The sequence below is a fragment of the Protomyctophum bolini genome, assembly GCF_963924005.1.
Source record: "Protomyctophum bolini genome assembly, chromosome: 14".
Classification (NCBI taxonomy): domain Eukaryota; kingdom Metazoa; phylum Chordata; class Actinopteri; order Myctophiformes; family Myctophidae; genus Protomyctophum; species Protomyctophum bolini.
Genome location: NC_137875.1, coordinates 22,153,127 through 22,172,035, shown reverse-complemented (window position 1 = coordinate 22,172,035; position 18,909 = coordinate 22,153,127). Strand labels below are relative to the sequence as shown.

Below are 18,909 nucleotides of genomic sequence, written 5' to 3'. Positions count from 1 at the left end.
GGAGGTCGAGATGACACCTAACAGTAGTCCTGACAGACCTGGACTATGTGGACGACATCAGCTTGCTCTTTGACCACGTGGAACAAGCTCAGGAGCTCCTGACCAGTGGAGTGGAATCAGAGTGTGCCAAGGTTGGCCTCTGGCTGAATGCCAAGAAAACTGAAGTTATCACCTATAACATCCCATCAGAGCATCCACCTCAACCACAACAACAGAAGGCACTGCTTTGAAGGAAGTCAAGGACTTCAAGTACCTGGGCTCATGGGTCAACTCAACTGAACAAGATCTGAAAGTGAGGAAGGCACTTGCATGGAGGGCCCTAAATGGCATGGCCAGTGTATGGAACTAAACTCAGCTTCTTCTACACAATGGTAGAGTCTGTTCTCCTATACGGCAGTGAATGCTGGAGCCTGAAGCCAACCCTGCAGAAGTCTCTTGATGGGTGCTACACCAGAATGCAGCACTCAACACACTATGATGGAATGCCAAGGGTGAGCCAGAAAATAGCAGCCAGGAGAATGAGACTAGCAGGACACTGCCAAAGACACCAAGAGCTGCCAGCCAGCAAACTAGTGTTGTGGGAACCAACACACGGGCACCGGGCACGAGGACGTCCACATTAACATATGTGGATGTACTCAAGAAGGACGCAGGAGCGCAAAACACCAACGAGCTGGCCGGATGTATGGAGAACCGGGATGACTGGAAGCAACGATGGAGGGCTCGTCTGAGGACGACCTAGAGAGAACATTGTGGACCCTATTGTAAACAAGTGTAATGCTTTATGGTGTCGTCCACAGTTAACAGTTTTGTATTGAGTTGTGCTTGAAAAGTACTGTAATTCTCCAATCTGTTAATACATTCTTCAATCAATCAATCAATCAAAGCTCCATACAGTAGCCTATATGGAGATCTAAGGGATTGAATGAGGTCAGATAAACATATGGAATGAATTCTGTATTGGCCATATATGGAGCATGTCACGAGGCGTGATGGACAGTCACGAGACGCCTCGTGCAGGTTTTCATAGTAAACTGCAACCTACCGTCGCAATAACACAAATTGTAACATTCCTCAGAGGGAGAAATAGTCGTCATGTCATTCTTACTTGTCTGCAAAGCTTCTGTAAAGCTAACTTGGTGTCGCCAGATGGACCATTTAAATTTGAGCTGGCAGATTCCTCAGAGTTACAGGCTGTAAAGCTGAGGAGAATGAAAATGCTGAAATACCTAAATACTTGTACATAATGTACATACTGTAACACTGTACACACTCAACAGAAAGTATTTCTGAGTTTGTTCTATCAAATATTTGATTGTGAAGTAAAGGAGAGAGAGGAGATGACCTTAGCTTTAAAGGTTGCAGCTGGATGCAATTCTGAATCTACATCATGTTATGATGCGGTGTGTGCCCACTGCCTACTGCCTTGCCCTTTTCCCCTTGAACACCAGCTCGATTGCAGGGGTTTCATAGGGATGCAACAGTTAATAGAATAAGAAAAAGAGGTTGTGCAGTGCATCAATGACCGCCCGGTATCAAAATAATTGAAAAGAATCCCCAAAAGGTGTAGCACATCCAACATTTCAAATCAATGGACGACGTATTCATTTCATTTCCACTTCATTTCCACTTTTTGCACACACCAAAAAACGAACGCTTTCGCGTTTTCCAAACGTGTGGAAATGTGAGTACTTTGCGCTCCATTGATTTGAAATTTTGGATGTTAGTTTTGGAATTTTTTCAGTTGATACTTTTGATAAGATAATAGAACTAATCGATTAAATAAACTATTGATTAAATAAATAAATAAACCTAAATGGAAATATAGAATAGCTCACGTGTCACGTAGATGTGACTGGTGACCCTGTGTCACTGCCTCAAATGCCTGGGTTACCGAGACTCTGCCACATTGACCTCACTCTGCCAGAGGCATTGTTGGTGCATGATTGCATCTCTTACTGTATATGCTTTGTGCAACCAGATCAGTCCTCGCCAGTCCTTCTATAGATGTCATGATGGATACAACAGTACTGCTCACATCCTGTGGCAGTCAAGTCTTTTCACCAAGTTCCCTTCAAAATTGCCCACTCGAAGCAAAATGGCCAGAAGGAATTGGGTCAAATTGTATGTCCAAACAAGATAACCGAAGGATTTATTATACATTAGCTTGCTGTTATTGAGTTTGAGATAAAGAATGGTGTCCAATAAGCCCAGCTGCTTGAGCTCCTACACTTAATATACTGTAAATGATAACACTGTGATGATTACACCCCAGCAACCGTATTGTGTGGGGAGCTTTCGCAGAAATCGGCTGTTCTCAGCGAGTGAAATGTAGTATAAAGCCCTGACGTGTTCCCGTCAACCATGTAGGGTTTAAATAATGATTTGCACGTTGTCTGATCATGTCAAGTTACATTTATTTGTATTAACGCTTAATCACTGCTGCATTCTCAAAGGCCCACATTGAACAAAGAAAGCATATTTATTTGCCAAATATCAAGCCACAAACTCACAAGCAGTTTCTAATTGGCTTTTATAAAGGCAAATAAGGGCTTTTTTTTTACAAGTTCTATAAGTTATAAATTATGAGATGGCTCTTATGATATCCCAACAAAACATTGTAATTCACATGGGAATATGCCATGATAACACTGTGTTTTGATTGCTGTTAAAATACTAACCAGGAGAGGGCTCTGTCTGTGCATCATCAAAGATTCATCATAATACATTACATACTGTCTCTCAGAAAAGGCCAGTGCGGGCAAAAGAAAATTGCTGGGTCATATCCCCGAAAACCACCAAAATGCATAGAAAACCATGCTATCATCATATCAGTTTGTCTATCTATCCATCTATCTTCTCCTTCTTTGACCAACAGTAACCCATCAGCACCTTGTCGGTGCAGCACTGAGGCAAACAGTGTTCAGTTAGGTCTAAATTTCTCTAAAAATGCTTCCCACCCAATCAGAAATGATAAATGGTAGCCTACAGATTTTTCAATACTTGACTGGACTGGACTTTCACTCCAGTTATTTTCAATGACAATATTGTACTTTTGACTTGTACATACTGTATAGAGACATATGAAAATATATTTATGGGACTTTTAAAGTACTGGTGACAGCAACCCGTTTCATGTACTGTACTGTACTGTACTGTACTGTACTTCCTTCTTTCTTTTCTCGTTTCACTATTTGCTGGTCAAATGATGATTTTTCTGAAAATGTGTCTTATCAAGTTCCTTTTCTTCACTGCAGTTGCTGATGATAGGACAAATGCATACTTAAAATACTGATGACATGACACCCTAGCAGCTAGAGCCTAGCTCTTACACTGACTGGTTGTTGAAGACCCGGTCCCTGCATGTCCCCTTTGCACATGTACAAGGTAAGGTCCTTTATAATATGTCAGTAAGTAAGTGTGTGTTTTGTTTGATTAGTTTTGCTGTTTGTTTTTAACAACTTGCCAATGGCAATCACAGTGTTGTGCCTGTGCTGATACAACCTAAAATACTTTGTCTCATTCATGGAAATACAAAAGCTGCGCAGATGTTCTTCACCATTTCAATGGGGTAAAATGTAGGTCCTGCCTGCATCCCTGCAGATAAATAAAACATTTCAAATAGGATAGCTATTGGTCACATAGGGCATAAGCTACAAATAAAACAGGTTTCTACATTTAAAATTTGAATGTAGAAATGTGGTCACTAATTGAGAAAAGTTCTCTATGGATCGCAAACCGGCCCTGTGTAAACTTATAGAAAGATGATTGAGTTTGTGTGATTTTGTGAAGCATGTACCGTAATTCGTTCTCCCCGTTTATTCCCATTCCCAAGTATGGGTGTTTTGTAAAATCTGTAAAATGTGCTATTTACTGAAATGTGTTTCCTATAAATAAACAAATAGACAGGCAGTTGTGCTGACTGTAGCCGACATTTAATGTAGGTGTAGGCTGGTTCTGCCTATAGCACTCGCATGCATTTGTGTGCTGGGGAGAGGTGGGGGGTGTAGTTCCAGGCCCACGGGACCATCTGCCTCTATCAATTATAAAGCTGTGAATTTGTTTGGAACTGTCAGTAAGTATTAGAAATTCTTACCATTACTAATATAACAATATAATATTACTAATTAATACAAAGGTTGTGCAACAAGTGGAAATCAGTCCAAAATTGCATGAGCAAATGCTGACAGATGTCTCAAGTATGTCTTTCACTATAGAGTCAGCCACATTTGTGTCATGGTCATAAACAAGGCAGTAAACACATGCTATTCACAGTTTCATGGCCAGCCTTCCTCTACTATTAGTTGAGACATAACCACCTCTGAAGCATTGTGCTGAGAATAGAGCTTAAAAAGATAGTCCAAATACCCATGGTTGTCGTCAGTTCACACTGTCAATAAAGTTATTCAGAAACATCAAAGTCCATTATGATAACTAGACCGGTGCCCGGCTGTAGAGCACCAGAGTCGGTAACAATGGAAGTTGGAGATCCATGCCCCAACCGGCTATGCAATACCAGTTGTACCCGTGTCAGAGTACCCGTTCCACCCATCTGTCTGTGTCCCTTTTATGCCCATATATGGAGATTTCTGTATCTGGATCAAATATGGAGTGTTGTGATGTCAGAACAGGCCACCCTGGAGCCTGGGCAGGGGCCCTGTCCAGAGCCTGGGCAGAGGCCTTTTGTGGTCAGTGGGGCGAACGGTTCTCGAATTACGTGGATTACAGACGTACACACGTACATAATGGAGTTCTGTGTCAGGCATGCCCTGATGCCCAAATATTGTTGTGATGTTGTGAGTGTTGTGATATCAGCTCCATATATGGACCCTGGTGAGGGACCCTGTCCAGAGCCCGGACAGTTCCAAAGTGCTGCACTGAGCAAGGTTAAAAATAAACAAAATCAAAAACAGTTTCATTAAATGAGTTATTACAGTATTTTGTATTACACTGTAGTGGAAGCAATTTTAGATTTTCTCCCACTATCTGTATTATTACTTACTTTACTATTACTGCTTACTACTTCCATCCATCCATCCATCCATCTTCAACCGCTTATCCATAGTCGGGTCACGGGGGCAACAGCTCCACCAGAGTGCCTCTCCAGAGCAACATTAGTGACTTCCTCCTGGGGGATTCCGAGACGTTCCAAGGCCAGTGAGTCGATGTGTTTCCTCCAACTGTGCCTTGGTCTGCCCCGGGGTCTCCTCCCAGTGGGACGTGCACCAAAGACCTCCCTAGGGAGATGCCCGAGAGGCATCCTAACCAGATGCCCGAACCACCTAAGCTGGCTCCTTTCCAGGCGAAGGAGGAGCGGTTCTACTCAGTCTCTCTCGTGTGACTTCTCACCCTATCTCTGAGGGAGATGCCAGCCACAACTAATTTCGGCCACTTGTATTCACGACCTTATTCTTTCGGTCATGACCCACACTTCATGACCATAGGTGAGAGTAGGAACGAAGATTGCTCGGTAAACAGAGAGCTTTGCCTTCTGGCTCAACTCTCTTTTCGTCACAACAGTGCGGTACAGTGACTTACTTACCTTTTATAGAGCGTCACAGTCCTGCCCCCTTTCATGACAACGACTGGCCCAGGAAATAATTCCCCATGCATTTTCCCCATAAACATTTCAAGAAGTATTTATTTAAAGATCTGTAAGCCTCGAACCAAGCCAATTCGGATCGTGACAACAAGCACAATATTTTGGGCCGAACACATAATTAGAAAGAAGAAAAAACACTTTTTTTGTTGTTTTCTTCTTTTTATTATTTGTTTGGCCCAAAATATTGTGTTTGTTGTCATGATTTGTCACGATCCGAGTTGGCTTTGTCCGCGGCTGTCTGGGCGGGAACACCTTTTGGTGTTGGTGTTTTGGGGTTCTGTACAGTATTAAAAAAATGTGATGCTGCTATATAAATATTTGAAGTGCAGGATTTAGAAGTGTTTTTAGAATCGGGTTAAAAGTCTTTAAATAAATACTTTTTTGAAATGTCTATGAGAAAAATTAATGGGGAATTATTTCCTGGGCCAGTCGCCATGAAAGGGGGCGGGACTGCGACGCTCTATGCCGGCTGGCCAATCTGTATCATTGCCTTCTAGTAATACATTTAGATGGGTGTTATTCACCCTATTCTGTTTGTCTATCAGTTTGTCTACTGGCAAAATAACTCAAGAATGGATGTTGGGACTGAAGGCTGCTTTGAAGAGATGATGAATATTTGGGTTGAAAAGATTAGAGGTCAATATCACAATCTGGGTCAATCTCAAAATTGAGTATGGATAGAATTGGAAAGATACCTTCACTTTCTTTTCACATAATAATTTTGCATGGAAATGGATGTTTTGAGGATTTGATTCCCTGCAATACAAAAGCCACAAAGCAAGTGATATGCATGTTTCCTTCTGTGTAGTGTTGGGTGTATGTTCTTCTTATAACGTTTCATAAAGCAAGAACTATTGAGACTGCTTTACAGCTATAACAGTATGTAGGAGACACGTACACCTGACTAGTTATTTGAGCTTATATGTTTGACATTCACAATGAATGTGGCCGTGGGCTCTTGCTTACTTGTTTTTACACAACACCAACATCACTGGATATAAGCTAGGGAGGACTACTGTATGTGTCTGTTAATCTAGAAGGCTCTGAAGTGCATAGCCTGCAGGGAACAAGTGTTGTTTTTTCAATATTGATTAACCATATTGCTTAAGTCTGCAAACAGTTGCTTCATGATCCCCTCCCTTAACTTTTAGGAATATCCTTCTAAACCATACTCTAGTGATACTAGTGAAACCTCTATTCTAAATCACTATTATTTTTGTTCATACTGACCTACTACAGTGAGTCCATACAGCACACACACACACACACACACACACACACACACACACACACACACACACACACACACACACACACACACACGCGCGCGCACGGTCGCACGCACGCACGCACTCACGCACTCAGTGAAACAGCTAGGAGCCTCAGGTCTTTTGCTTTTAGGCGTGGTCTTGTTTGTAATCCTGCTGTGGTCAGGGTCATCAATGGTAGATTTGCTTAGGGTTACAGTTTGCTTCACCTGTCCACCAGACACCCCACCCTGTCTACACACCCATCCCCCTCTCCTGTCACCTGAGCTGGTTGAAAAGGGAGCACGAGAATCACTGGAGACAAACAAAGGACTGAAGAAGACAGGCTTGCTGTTCAACCATCAGTTCACAACTCAGTTCACAAACAGGGAACTCTGTATTCCAGGGCAATAACTACATACATTAAACAAATTACATTTCAGTGGCTCTTAGGGTCAGAAGATGACATCCACCGCAGGGCGGCTGGCTCATCAGAAGAAGAGGGCCCAAGGTATCGGAACCAATAAGCAGGCGTTAAAGTTCGCCCAACAAACTATATCCTTTTTAGGGCTGATAGGGGATCCAAGGGTGGTGGTCTAGTTACATATGTGTCAAATAACTTCGCTTCTGAACTGGTCACACCTGCTGTTGAGCCTTCCCATTTTGAGAGCATCTTTGTAAAAATAACTCTACATGAAAATAAATCTATTATAATAGGAAATATTTACAGACCTCCCTCTGCACCTGCTGACTCATTCAACTGTTTGGCCTCTACTATAAATTCTATTAACAATAAAAATGAATTAATAATAATGGGAGATTTTAATAAAAACTGGATGGATAGATCCTCCAGTAAAGTTAAGGGCATCATTGGCAATTTGAACCTTACCCAGCTTATCACTGAGCCCACTCGTATCACGCCCACTTGTCAATCTTTACTCGATTGGATATTAGTATCACACCCAAATAGAGTTCTAAAATCAGGGGTTATGTCTGACTGCTTCAGCGACCACTCAATTGTTTATTGTATTTGGAAAATCAAACTACCGAAATTACCACCAAAACTAATTAAAATCAGACAATACAAAAAAATGAATACTGATCAATTTATTAATGACTTGATTTTGATTAACTGGGATAGGTATCAACTAATACCAGATGTTCATAATGCCTGGGATTTCTTATACTCTGAATTTAATAAAGTCATAGATAAACATGCTCCTCATAAAATGACAAGAGTGAAGGGAAGACATCTCCCTTGGATCACATCTGAACTCATAAGTCTATTTAGACAGAGAGACAATGCCTGGGCTTCATTTCGCAGGACCAAGCTTCCTGATGACTGGGAGAAGTACAGACAACTGAGGAATAAAAGCAAAACTTTGACTAGAAATGCAGAATCTAATTATTATAAGGAATCGCTACAGCGTGACTTTAAAAATCCAAAACAATTTTGGAGCAAAGTAAAATCCCTAACAAATCCATCTGCTAAAACCACATCCTCTAATCAAATAAAAGTGAATAATGTGATATTACATAATCCGCAGCTAATTGCTCAAGCATTCAATCAGCACTTCTCCTCAGTTTGTCCTCCACCAACGCCTGACCTGCCTTTTGCTTTTAACAACTTACAGACAAATAGTTCCTTCTCCTTTAGGAAAATAACACCAACTCAGGTATATGATGCAATCAATGACTTAAAGGAGAGCAGTGGACCTGGGTTAGACAATATAGAAACTAAATTTCTCAAATTAGCACCTCATATTCTTATGTACCCCCTTTGTGATCTTTTCAACATGTCACTAACCACCTGTCAGATACCTGCTGTATGGAAATGTGCTCGTGTCACTCCCTTGCACAAAGGAGGCGATGCACTTGAACCCAACAATTATAGACCCATCTCAATCATCTGTTCAATTGTAAAGACTTTTGAAAAGCTAATCTATAATCAACTATCACACTACCTTAACATGAACAATATCTTATCACCCTATCAATCTGGATTTAGGTCAAATTATTCCACAACTACTGCTTTAATGAAACTTACAAGCGATATTACATCAGCATCCGCCAATAAAAAATTAACTGGAGCAATTTTCATTGACCTTTCCAAGGCTTTTGATTTGGTAGACCACTACCTCCTTTTAGACAAACTGTACTCTGTTGGTTTATCTCGTAATGCCTTGCTATGGTTCAATTCATATCTTCATAATAGAAAGCAATGTGTCGTTATACAAGGTTGTAAATCGGATTTGACAGTTCAGGAACGAGGCGTGCCTCAAGGTTCATCCCTTGGACCACTTCTATTCACTATATTTATCAATGATCTGCCTTCAATCTGTTCCGCATGTAATGTTCAACTCTATGCCGATGATACGGTACTATACACCTCCAAAACCACTATACCAGAGATTGAATCAGCCCTACAATCAGACTTTAACACTTTACAAAACTGGCTAGCAGCCAACAAACTACAACTCAACAAAAACAAATCTTTCACAATGATCTTTGGAACACGTCAAAATATTAAATCTAAATCTTTAAATCACTCCTGTTCTATTACCAGCCTGGATGGTACTCTATTGCAAGGAGTTGAACATACTAAATATTTGGGCATGTGGCTTGACACTGAACTCTCATTTAAATGTCACATTGACCACATTATAAGAAAAGCTAATTTCAGCATTGGAGTACTTTATCGCTCTAGAAACTGCTTCTCATTCTCTGTCAGAAAAAGACTAGTTCTACAACTTATCTTACCCATATTTGATTATTCTGATGTCGTGTATCAAACCGCATCCAAATCCAACTTGAACAGTCTCAATATAGCTTACAACAAACTCTGCAGATTTATCCTAGGTTGTCCTTTTACAACTCACCATTGCACTATGTATGATAATCTTGAATTGCCCTCTCTCACTGTAAGAAGACAGCTTCATTGGACCCAATTTATTTTTAAATGTATACACTTCAACTATCCACAATATCTTAAACAGTTTCTAGTACCATCCACCACCAATTTTCAGTTGAGGCACTCCGCCCAACCCTATTTTTCTGTTCCAGCAGTCCCCAATGCATTAGGTAGGAAAGCATTCACATTTAAAGCCCCCTCTGATTGGAACAATTTACCAACACATATTCGAACCATCTCATCCTTTACTATGTTCAAAAATGCAGTGTCTTCCTATTTCACGACCTCATGTACATGCCCATGACCATCTCACTCCATTTGATCTATTATGCATTACTTAATATTACTTACTCCTCTTGTTCCCAATCGGACATAAGGCTTCAATAGGTTTGTTCATTGTAGTTTTATACTTTACTAATATATTACTATACGCTCATTTGCAATCAATAAGATTAACTTAATGCTTCTCTTCACCAAAAGTTCTCCAATGCTGGAACCCAAATGAAATGTATTTAATGCTGACCTATAGTAACAGTGATACTGACGAAACAACTTTTCCATCTTGTTGCTATTCTGCTTGTCTAGTTCGATACCCTGTTTTGTGTTTTGTAACTGTTTGTTTTGTGTTTTGTTTTTGTTTTTGTTTTGTTTTCCTTTTTTATTTTCTGTTAATTATCTTGTATTGATTGTATGCTTGTGGACCCTCTCGAAAACGAGATATTGTATCTCAAGGGGTATTCCAAATAAAGAATTTCAATCAATCAATCAATCAATCAACAGGACTTCCAGACTCTGCGCCAGCGATGCCTGGAGACGGGACGGACGTTTGAGGATGATCGCTTCCCAGCTAGTAGCAGATCCCTGGGTTACAATGAGCTTGGACCATATTCTTCCAAGACGAGGGGTGTAGTTTGGAAAAGACCATCGGTAAGTATACGCAATGAGAGCCAAGCCACTCAAAAGACAGTGATACTTTAACGGTATCATTAATTATTTGATGAGTTTGTAAGATCCAGGAATAAAGTAGATTTTGTTTATGTTTATTCTCTTTTCTGTACTTTGTAGGAATTGTGTTCCAACCCAAAGTTCATTTATGGTGGGGCCACCAGAACAGATATTTGCCAAGGTGCACTGGGTAAGTAAAGATAAATAAGTAGTACTGCAAGGTAGTACTGCTGAAGTGGGGGAGGAAATATTTTGTTCAGTTGGCATGGGGCAAAGAACTTCGCCCTGATGAAAACCTCTCATGGTCGAAACATGTTGGCAAATGCCTTTTAATTAAATAAAGACTATCCTCTTTTTACTCCTGAGTGCCCGGATTGTCTGGTGTTTTTTCTATGTCTTGATCCCATTTGATCTGTATGAACACCTTTACATTTTTACTATAGTCATATTTTTATCTCAATGAGCAATGTTAGGGTTATTCTTGTTTTTTCTGGCTTAAAAATAACTGTTGTTGTTGTTGTACCATTCTACAAGACTGTTAAAACAAATATGTGAATCAAAATACCAGATGTCAGTGAATTAATGTGGGAAAACTGGAGAAAAGACATGCTAGTAACAGTATCCCTGCAATTAGGAATAATTACTTACCAGTATACTTACTTACTTTGGAATGCTGAGTGAAATATTTTAGCTATACTTACTTACTTATTAACTTATTAGATTTTTGCTTAGTTTAATGTTTTGTGTCATTACAAAAAGAAGGAAGATTCAAAGTAAAAAGAAAAAGTCGGTGTATCCTACAACATTTTATTTGTAACAATGGGGCTCTTTGCTAGTACTTTACTGGTTATATTGTGAAGTACTGTGCAAACTAAAAGTTTCACAATGTTTTTATTTGACTTGCAATCATGTACCTCGCAGGTGACTGCTGGCTTCTGGCTGCTATAGCCTCACTGACTCTAGACCAGCGGATCCTAGCTCGTGTGGTTCCTCCAGGACAGAGCTTCACTGATGGCTATGCTGGGATATTTCACTTCCAGGTTGAACAAATTCTGTACTAATCTAACCACTAAAGCAAAATGCTATGTTTTTATAGTACATATACCATTTTACCATTTAACATCCAGGAAATTATCACATAGTTCACCTCAAACAATATCTATCCTCAGTTCTGGCAATATGGTGACTGGGTGGATGTGGTGGTTGATGACCGATTGCCCTCCAGAGATGGGAAACTGTTGTTTGTTCAATCTGCTGAGGGCTCAGAGTTCTGGAGTGCCCTTCTGGAGAAGGCCTATGCAAAGTATGAATCTTTTTACTCTTTATGAAATGTATTTCTGCATCAAATTCATCGACTGCATTAAAAAAAAGAAGAAAAATTAAAAAGAGAATATTTCTGATTCTTCTACTGTCTGTTGGTCTGGCTAACAGGGTGATTGGAAGCTACGAGGCTCTCATAGGTGGCTCCACCATCGAGGGTTTTGAGGACTTCACAGGGGGGATAGCTGAAACGTACCTGTTGTCCAAGGCTCCAGCAAACCTCTTCAAAATCATCAAGAGGGCGCTGGGCCAGGGCTCCCTCCTGGGCTGCTCCATAGATGTAGGTTTAGGTTTTCTAGTTGTTGTAATTGTTTGATACTGATTGTTCATTTGGTTCTTAAATCACCAAATAGGTTTCCAATTTTGATCTGGATCACAAAAAGGAAACTGAAGCACACTTCTGTGTGCCTTCCTTGGCCGTGTCAGCTAACAACAATCAGCTAACAAAATATAGTTAAGAATAATCAAATTTCAACTAGCTCTAGCTCTAGCTCTAATTGTGCAGAAATGTGTCAGATTAAAAATTATAAACTGAGTACTGTCTTGCACGTTTATTTTGGAGTGCCGCTTTTCCACCTTAATTGTTTGTCGACTATTGTTTAACTGAAGCACACAGTAGTCTAATACACCTCATAAAAAGTATAAATCAATTGTGTGCTCCAGTTTCCCTTTGGGATCAGATCTACATTGTTTTCCTTCTCTGAGAGCACAGCAGGAAACAGGCTACTGCAATTTCAGCTATAGGTTTACATTTTCTGTTGCATCACTTTTCTTTCTCAGATTACCAGTTCCTATGAGACAGAGGCAGTTACATCTCGTAAACTTGTCAAAGGACATGCGTACTCCGTCACCGGTGCACAAGAGGTAAACAGTACTGCATGAGACAGGGTATTGTGCAATATATATAAAGGGGCACCCTATGAATCTTCTGATTTTGCAATACAAAACACATTGCACATTGCTGTATACTCTCTCCCAGGTTCATGTCTATGGCAACCCAATTCAGTTGGTCCGCATCAGGAACCCTTGGGGTCAGGTGGAGTGGAACGGGCCATGGAGTGATGGGTCAGTTAATGTCATAATCAATAAAATTCATAGATCAACAGCAGCTAGCTGTTTTGTTGAGTTCCCAACTGAAGCATCACAATTGTTGTTGTGTTGCTGTTCATCACAATTAGGTCCAGCGAATGGAACGATGTCTCTGATGATGAGAAACCCAAGCTGAATCACGTCACTGAGGATGGAGAGTTTTGGTAAATCCAAGGCCATTGTGACACTCGAGGTGCAACACAACGTTCTCTGTCAGTTATGGCGAGATAATCCGAATTGTTAAACGACCTTGTTTCTCGCCCCTCTCCTAAGGATGTCATATCAAGACTTCCTCAAGCAGTTCTCTAAAGTTGAGATCTGTAACTTGACCCCAGATGCACTGATGAGTGATGAGGTGGGACACTGGAACAACTATGAGTTTGATGGAACGTGGAGGGTTGGCTCTACTGCTGGAGGTTGCCTCAATCACCAAGGTAGGTACCGAAGTCATTAGGCTATTCTTTACTTTGTCGCCACACGGCTACTGTACATTATCAATGTTTACGTAGTTAATGTGTAGCAATAGACTTTGTTGACCAGTGTCCCTCATGGATCTAATAGGCCCTGTAGCAAATCTCTTTGTCGAATACAAGCTCAAATATTGTGTTCTAATCGGCTATTTTTGCTGAATGTTTGCCCCAAGGGGTGAAGGTTAATTGTATGTGGTTGAACCCTATATATTTGGTTGTATGTCAAATAACGGATCTACAAGCTCACATATAATTTCACTGAAAGTTGACCTATTTTCACTGAAAGTTTCACCTATTATGACATTCCCATAATATAGGGACACTTCATGTGGATAAAGTAAAAGATGATTTTTGCTGTGTCTATTCTATGGCTTATAATGGTCACGTCCAGCCTGGCAGCTTCAGTTATGGTCTATTATATTGAGGGTTTATCTTCCTTGTGTTCCAGTCACGTTCGCATCCAACCCACAGTTTGTGGTGCGTCTGCAGGATGTGGATGATGACCCTCTGGACGGGGAGGATGGCTGTACGATTCTGGTGGGTCTGATGCAGAAAGACAGCCGGCGGAACAAGAAGCTCGGCCGTGACCTTGAAACCATTGGCTTTACCATCTATGAGGTTTTTAAACTACAGCATTGTTTAACAAGAACATTTAACAAGATCCAATTGCACCTTATATGTTTTCAAATTATGAATAAAAATCCCTAATATATGTTTCTGTCTTTCTTTCCTGTATAGGTTCCAGAAGAGGTTTGTAGCCTATCGCCTGTTTTGCATGGCAGCACTGCTGAATTTGCTTATCCATTCAAATTCTAAATGCAAAACAACCACCATTACTTCATGTTGTTGAACTTTATTATTAATTGATTTATTATTAATGCAATTTGGTGCATTTAGACCATTGTTATTAAGATCTTTCCTTCCATCCTGCATGTCGTTGCTCACTTATTTTACTCTTCAGTACAAAGGTCGGAGCAATGTCCACCTGGGCCCAGATGTCCTGCTGAGGCGGAGATTCGTGGCTATGAGCACCTTTGTCAACATGCGCGAGGTGTGTGACCGTCACAAACTTCCCCCGGGAGAATATGTCATTATCCCTTCAACCTTCAAGCCTCATAGGAAAGGCACCTTCGTTCTCAGGGTATTCACAGAAAAGCAGGCTGCCACTAGGTAAGAGCTGTTTCTCGATTCAGTAGGCTTCAAGATGTGATGAAACATACTTACCATCTAGTGAATACAGCCATCTAGTGGCTAAAAACCTTCACAGTCTGGTCTATGTAGTGTTGGTTTGGGAGAAACAAAGGTGTGATCTCACACTGTACAGCAGAACTCTGCTTGCAAAACTAATGCTTAGCCCACTTTAGAGGCATTTAGACGAAGGGCAAGTGTCATAATCAGCTTCAGTTCCTTCCTAGATCAAATCTAATATTCCATACACCCAGGGTTCCTTCCTGTAACTGCAATGTCACATGGAAACATTTCCAACATATATTAATGATCCTAAACAGTCCATTTTCCCTTTTAGTCCAATGGAGGACGACGTCGATGCTAAAATAGAGGAGGAGGAGGAGGTAGGAAAATAAATAAAATAATAATAATAATAATAATATTCCTTTATATACTGTACCGGTATATATTAACTGTACACTTTTAGATCTTAGGTCTGTCTTGTTAATGTTTAATCCTTTGTTTCCCATTTTCTCAAATAAACGTGATGGGGTGTAACTCGACCAGAATGTTTGGATCCAATGTTGTATTAACAACATTAGATCTAGTATTTTGGTGAATATGAAATGGCCCATGACTCATGCCTCAAACTTGTTACATTACATTTGAAATCCAGGCAGAAATATCTGAGAGTGATGTTAATCCACTATTCAAGGGCCTCTTCAAGGAGGTCGCTGGCCAGGTAAGTTTTGCAGAGGAAAGTAAGCAAGAACTGACAATAAAGAAATGTAATAAAACATAATTCACCTTGAACATGGAGCAACAGTTATATTATAACAATAATAATACATTTTCCCATGCAGGATTCAGAAGTATCTGTCTTTGAACTGGTTCAAGTTTTGAATCAAATTGTCTCTAAGAGTAAGTGGAGTATACAATGTTCCTAATGTATGCCATAGCCTTTACTATTCATCAACTGAGGAATGAGCATGACACTGTCCCCACAACTGTGTCCCCCTCCCAGGGACTGATATCCAAACGGATGGCTTCAGCCTGGAGACAGGTCGTCACATTGTGAACCTGCTGGATGTATCCTCTTTTTAGACTAAACCATATCATCATTTAGCAAGACTTGCAACCAAATGTGCTTAGTTCTAATACTATTTGAGAATGGTCATGGAACAGTAAATCGATGTACAGAATTTATCCAGAGTTATGAATTTCATTTTTTTAGCCTTTAGATAACATAAAATGTTATGAAAAACAATATGTATAATACACAGCATCAAAACACCTATTAAACAGACGTACGTAGAAAAAGTTAATTTTATTAAACTTAACATGCTCAAGACTGATGGCAGTGCTAAACTGGGACTGATAGAATTCCACAAGCTTTGGATGAAAATCCAAAAATACCTGGTAGGCTATGTTCTATTTTATTTCTGATGAAAATAGTTTAGTTTCATGCACCTTTACTTGTCTATGATACATATACACCTGGGTATTTGTCATTTGCAGGAAATCTTTAAGGGTCATGACTCCGACAAATCTGGAACCATGAGTTCCCATGAAATGAGAGGTGCACTGACAAAAGCAGGTAAAAATATCAATATCACTAATGATGTCATTCAACTACATTTTCCCTGGTGACGTGTCCCTATTTTTCGCATGTCATTGTAGGCAATTTTCAACAAAACAATTCTAAGAAATTCAGGAATTAATATTTTTTAATTTATAATGTTTTAAAAGTAGTGAGTATAGCAGATTTACAAGTTTGTTGTGGACTAGTAGATGGGCTACTTTATCTATTTCTGGTAGTATATAGGGCATACGTGGGTGGTTACAATTTAAGCTACACCAATCCCATATATACGTAGAAAGCCAATATTAATTATGCATTATACAAAACTTACAATGCTGGGAAGACTATAAATACTATTATGGTAAACAGTATTCATGAATCAGCTAACATAATGATGACCTTGTATTTTATTAAAAGGTAATTAAATTAAATTTGCAATGGCTATTGCTTAATACAAATAAATAAAACAAATGCACCTACAGGTGCAAACATCTCTTGCTGTATGTCTCTATCGATTGTGACCTTGCTTTAACCTTGCCATTTTTGACCCAAATTGTAATCATATCTTCAGAACAGCTATAGGTTTCATGAAAATCCACCCATCCATTCTCTATTTTGACCTTGACCGTAACTGTGACCTTCACCTTTTTTGTTTTTTTACCGCAAAGCAGCTGTGTGATCACTCCCTCCAAATTAACATCTCCCCATTCATTCACAAGTTATCTTACAAAAAACAACAACATGCAGGCAGGCAGGCAGGCAGGCAGACTCTGTGGGTAGGGTAGGGTATAACTAATAATTATATTGCCTCAATGATAAATAGTAAATACCACTGTTTTACCAGGAGATAAAACAGAATTATGATCCATGAGGCATGGGTTATTTTTTTCTCTCCTGACATGGTTAGAGATTTTAACCACCGTGTATAGGAATCTGTCTGGGCAAGTGTATTATGGACAACATGAGGTCTAAAAATAGAAACAGAGTAACAGAAATTATGGAAACCAAACATCAAGCCATACAGTAGCATGTATGTAGAAGACATGAATGTGCACTAGGTAGGTAGGCTATGACTCTGTTTTTGTTGTGGGTGGACATACAGTACAGTAGTAGGCATACAGACCGGATAAGCCAGTTTGGGGACTTCTGCCTACAGTAGCTGCTGCCGTTGTACACAAATGATCATATTCAATTTCTCTGAACACAAACAGGCATGGGAGAGGCCGTCTATCATAAAGCCTACAAATTTACTTCATACATCACCCTTTTAACTGCTATGAATGGAATTAATACCATGTCTCTGAAACCTGCCGTGTGCTAATAGACTATATTGCAACATTGGGTCTCCCTGTGGTTCCAGAGGGTTCTTTGCTAAATTATTGATATTAATGAACCAACTGGAGTTTTACAGTTCTGTACAAATGGAACAAAATTATAAGGGTACATTTTAAGTTCCATATGGAACCAAAAGAAGTTAAGAACCCTTGAAGGTCCATAGTTCCATTTCTCAGAGTCAAATGAATAGCTTACTGAGGATGTTAAAGTGACTGGGGTCCCAGAGATTAAATGAACAAATAAATCATATAAAAAGTGGGGTTGTGGTGCCTAAAGCATATCAAACTGGTGGACTGGTAAATATGTTGAGAATCACTGTGTTGTGTTTTCCTCCCATAAGGTTTCCAAGTCAATAGTGCTGTGCTACAAGGGATTGTTGATCGATATGCAGACTCCCGTTATGCCATTGATTTTGACAGCTTTGTTGGATGCCTCATCCAACTTGAAATGCTCTTCAGTAAGTGCAACCAAAAACAAACACACATAGGCTACATCTATAAACGTATCTTGGTTGATCTAAATGTGAGTGATATGTTTTATTTTACTCATACAGAAATGTTCCAAACTCTGGACGAAAGTCACGCAGGGAAGATTGAACTAGATATGTCACAGGTGTGTATAAAACAAATGTTATAATCTTGCAAGTCAATCGAGTCTATCCAGCTCCTAGAGCTGTTGTTGGACAAGTTCTCTCAGACTATATGGATTTGTTTGTTCTCATTTACAGTGGCTGTGCCTGGCAATCAACTAAGTCCCAAGAAAGAAAGAGCTCAACTAAAAGGACGTCAGTCTACTTATCCAGGCCTATAACCTTCTGAGAAAAGTTGATTTGCACAATTCTATTAAATGCTTGGTCCATGTTTTTCTTCTTCAAGTGAGATTGACTATACTGCATTGTGTGCTATACTAAACCAAATAAAGATGAACTGAAACCTCTGCCAATCTGCCATTCATTGAAATTCATTCATTTTTGACAAACGAACCTATACAGCATTCAGCATTGTGTTAGCGTCTTTATTTAATCAGAAAAGGCAATTACATAAAAAATAAAAAATAAGCCTACACAACTGCACCTTGTAAATAAACAGTACATCACTGATCACAGACATGCCCTGACTGCATCTGACCAGACTAGCCCCTCTCGGTAAAGTTGTCTGACATTTGGATGACTTTATGTAAAGTCATCCAACCTTCCTCTGAGGAGGTGGAAATTATAGCCTGGTTTAGAATTTATCAGGGAG

At 39.8% G+C, this 18,909-nt stretch overlaps 1 protein-coding gene across 1 annotated transcript; it reads left to right on the top strand.

Annotated features, from left to right (window-relative positions):
• The first annotated feature begins 7,171 nt into the window (after positions 1–7,171).
• On the top strand, positions 7,172–18,610 carry LOC308328523 (calpain-2 catalytic subunit-like). The gene is made up of 22 exons (XM_080782406.1): positions 7,172–7,400; positions 10,540–10,687; positions 10,826–10,895; positions 11,627–11,745; positions 11,875–12,008; positions 12,137–12,305; positions 12,806–12,889; positions 13,005–13,090; positions 13,204–13,278; positions 13,388–13,548; positions 14,033–14,202; positions 14,323–14,334; positions 14,546–14,754; positions 15,110–15,155; positions 15,428–15,493; positions 15,615–15,672; positions 15,776–15,840; positions 16,102–16,170; positions 16,270–16,348; positions 18,009–18,125; positions 18,222–18,280; positions 18,396–18,610. Exons 1-22 carry the CDS (start codon positions 7,312–7,314, stop codon positions 18,417–18,419), a joined length of 2,109 nt encoding a protein of 702 aa, XP_080638532.1. The 5' UTR covers positions 7,172–7,311; the 3' UTR covers positions 18,420–18,610.
• The last annotated feature ends 299 nt before the right edge of the window (positions 18,611–18,909 follow it).

Bases quoted from the DNA above. Each gene is read 5' to 3' on its own strand.
- LOC308328523 (XM_080782406.1), top strand. From the start codon at position 7,312: ATGACATCCACCGCAGGGCGGCTGGCTCATCAGAAGAAGAGGGCCCAA. The intron at 15,841-16,101 runs GTATCCTCTTTT...AACATGCTCAAG, and splicing joins ACATTGTGAACCTGCTGGAT to ACTGATGGCAGTGCTAAACT. The intron at 16,171-16,269 runs GTAGGCTATGTT...TGTCATTTGCAG, and splicing joins TGAAAATCCAAAAATACCTG to GAAATCTTTAAGGGTCATGA.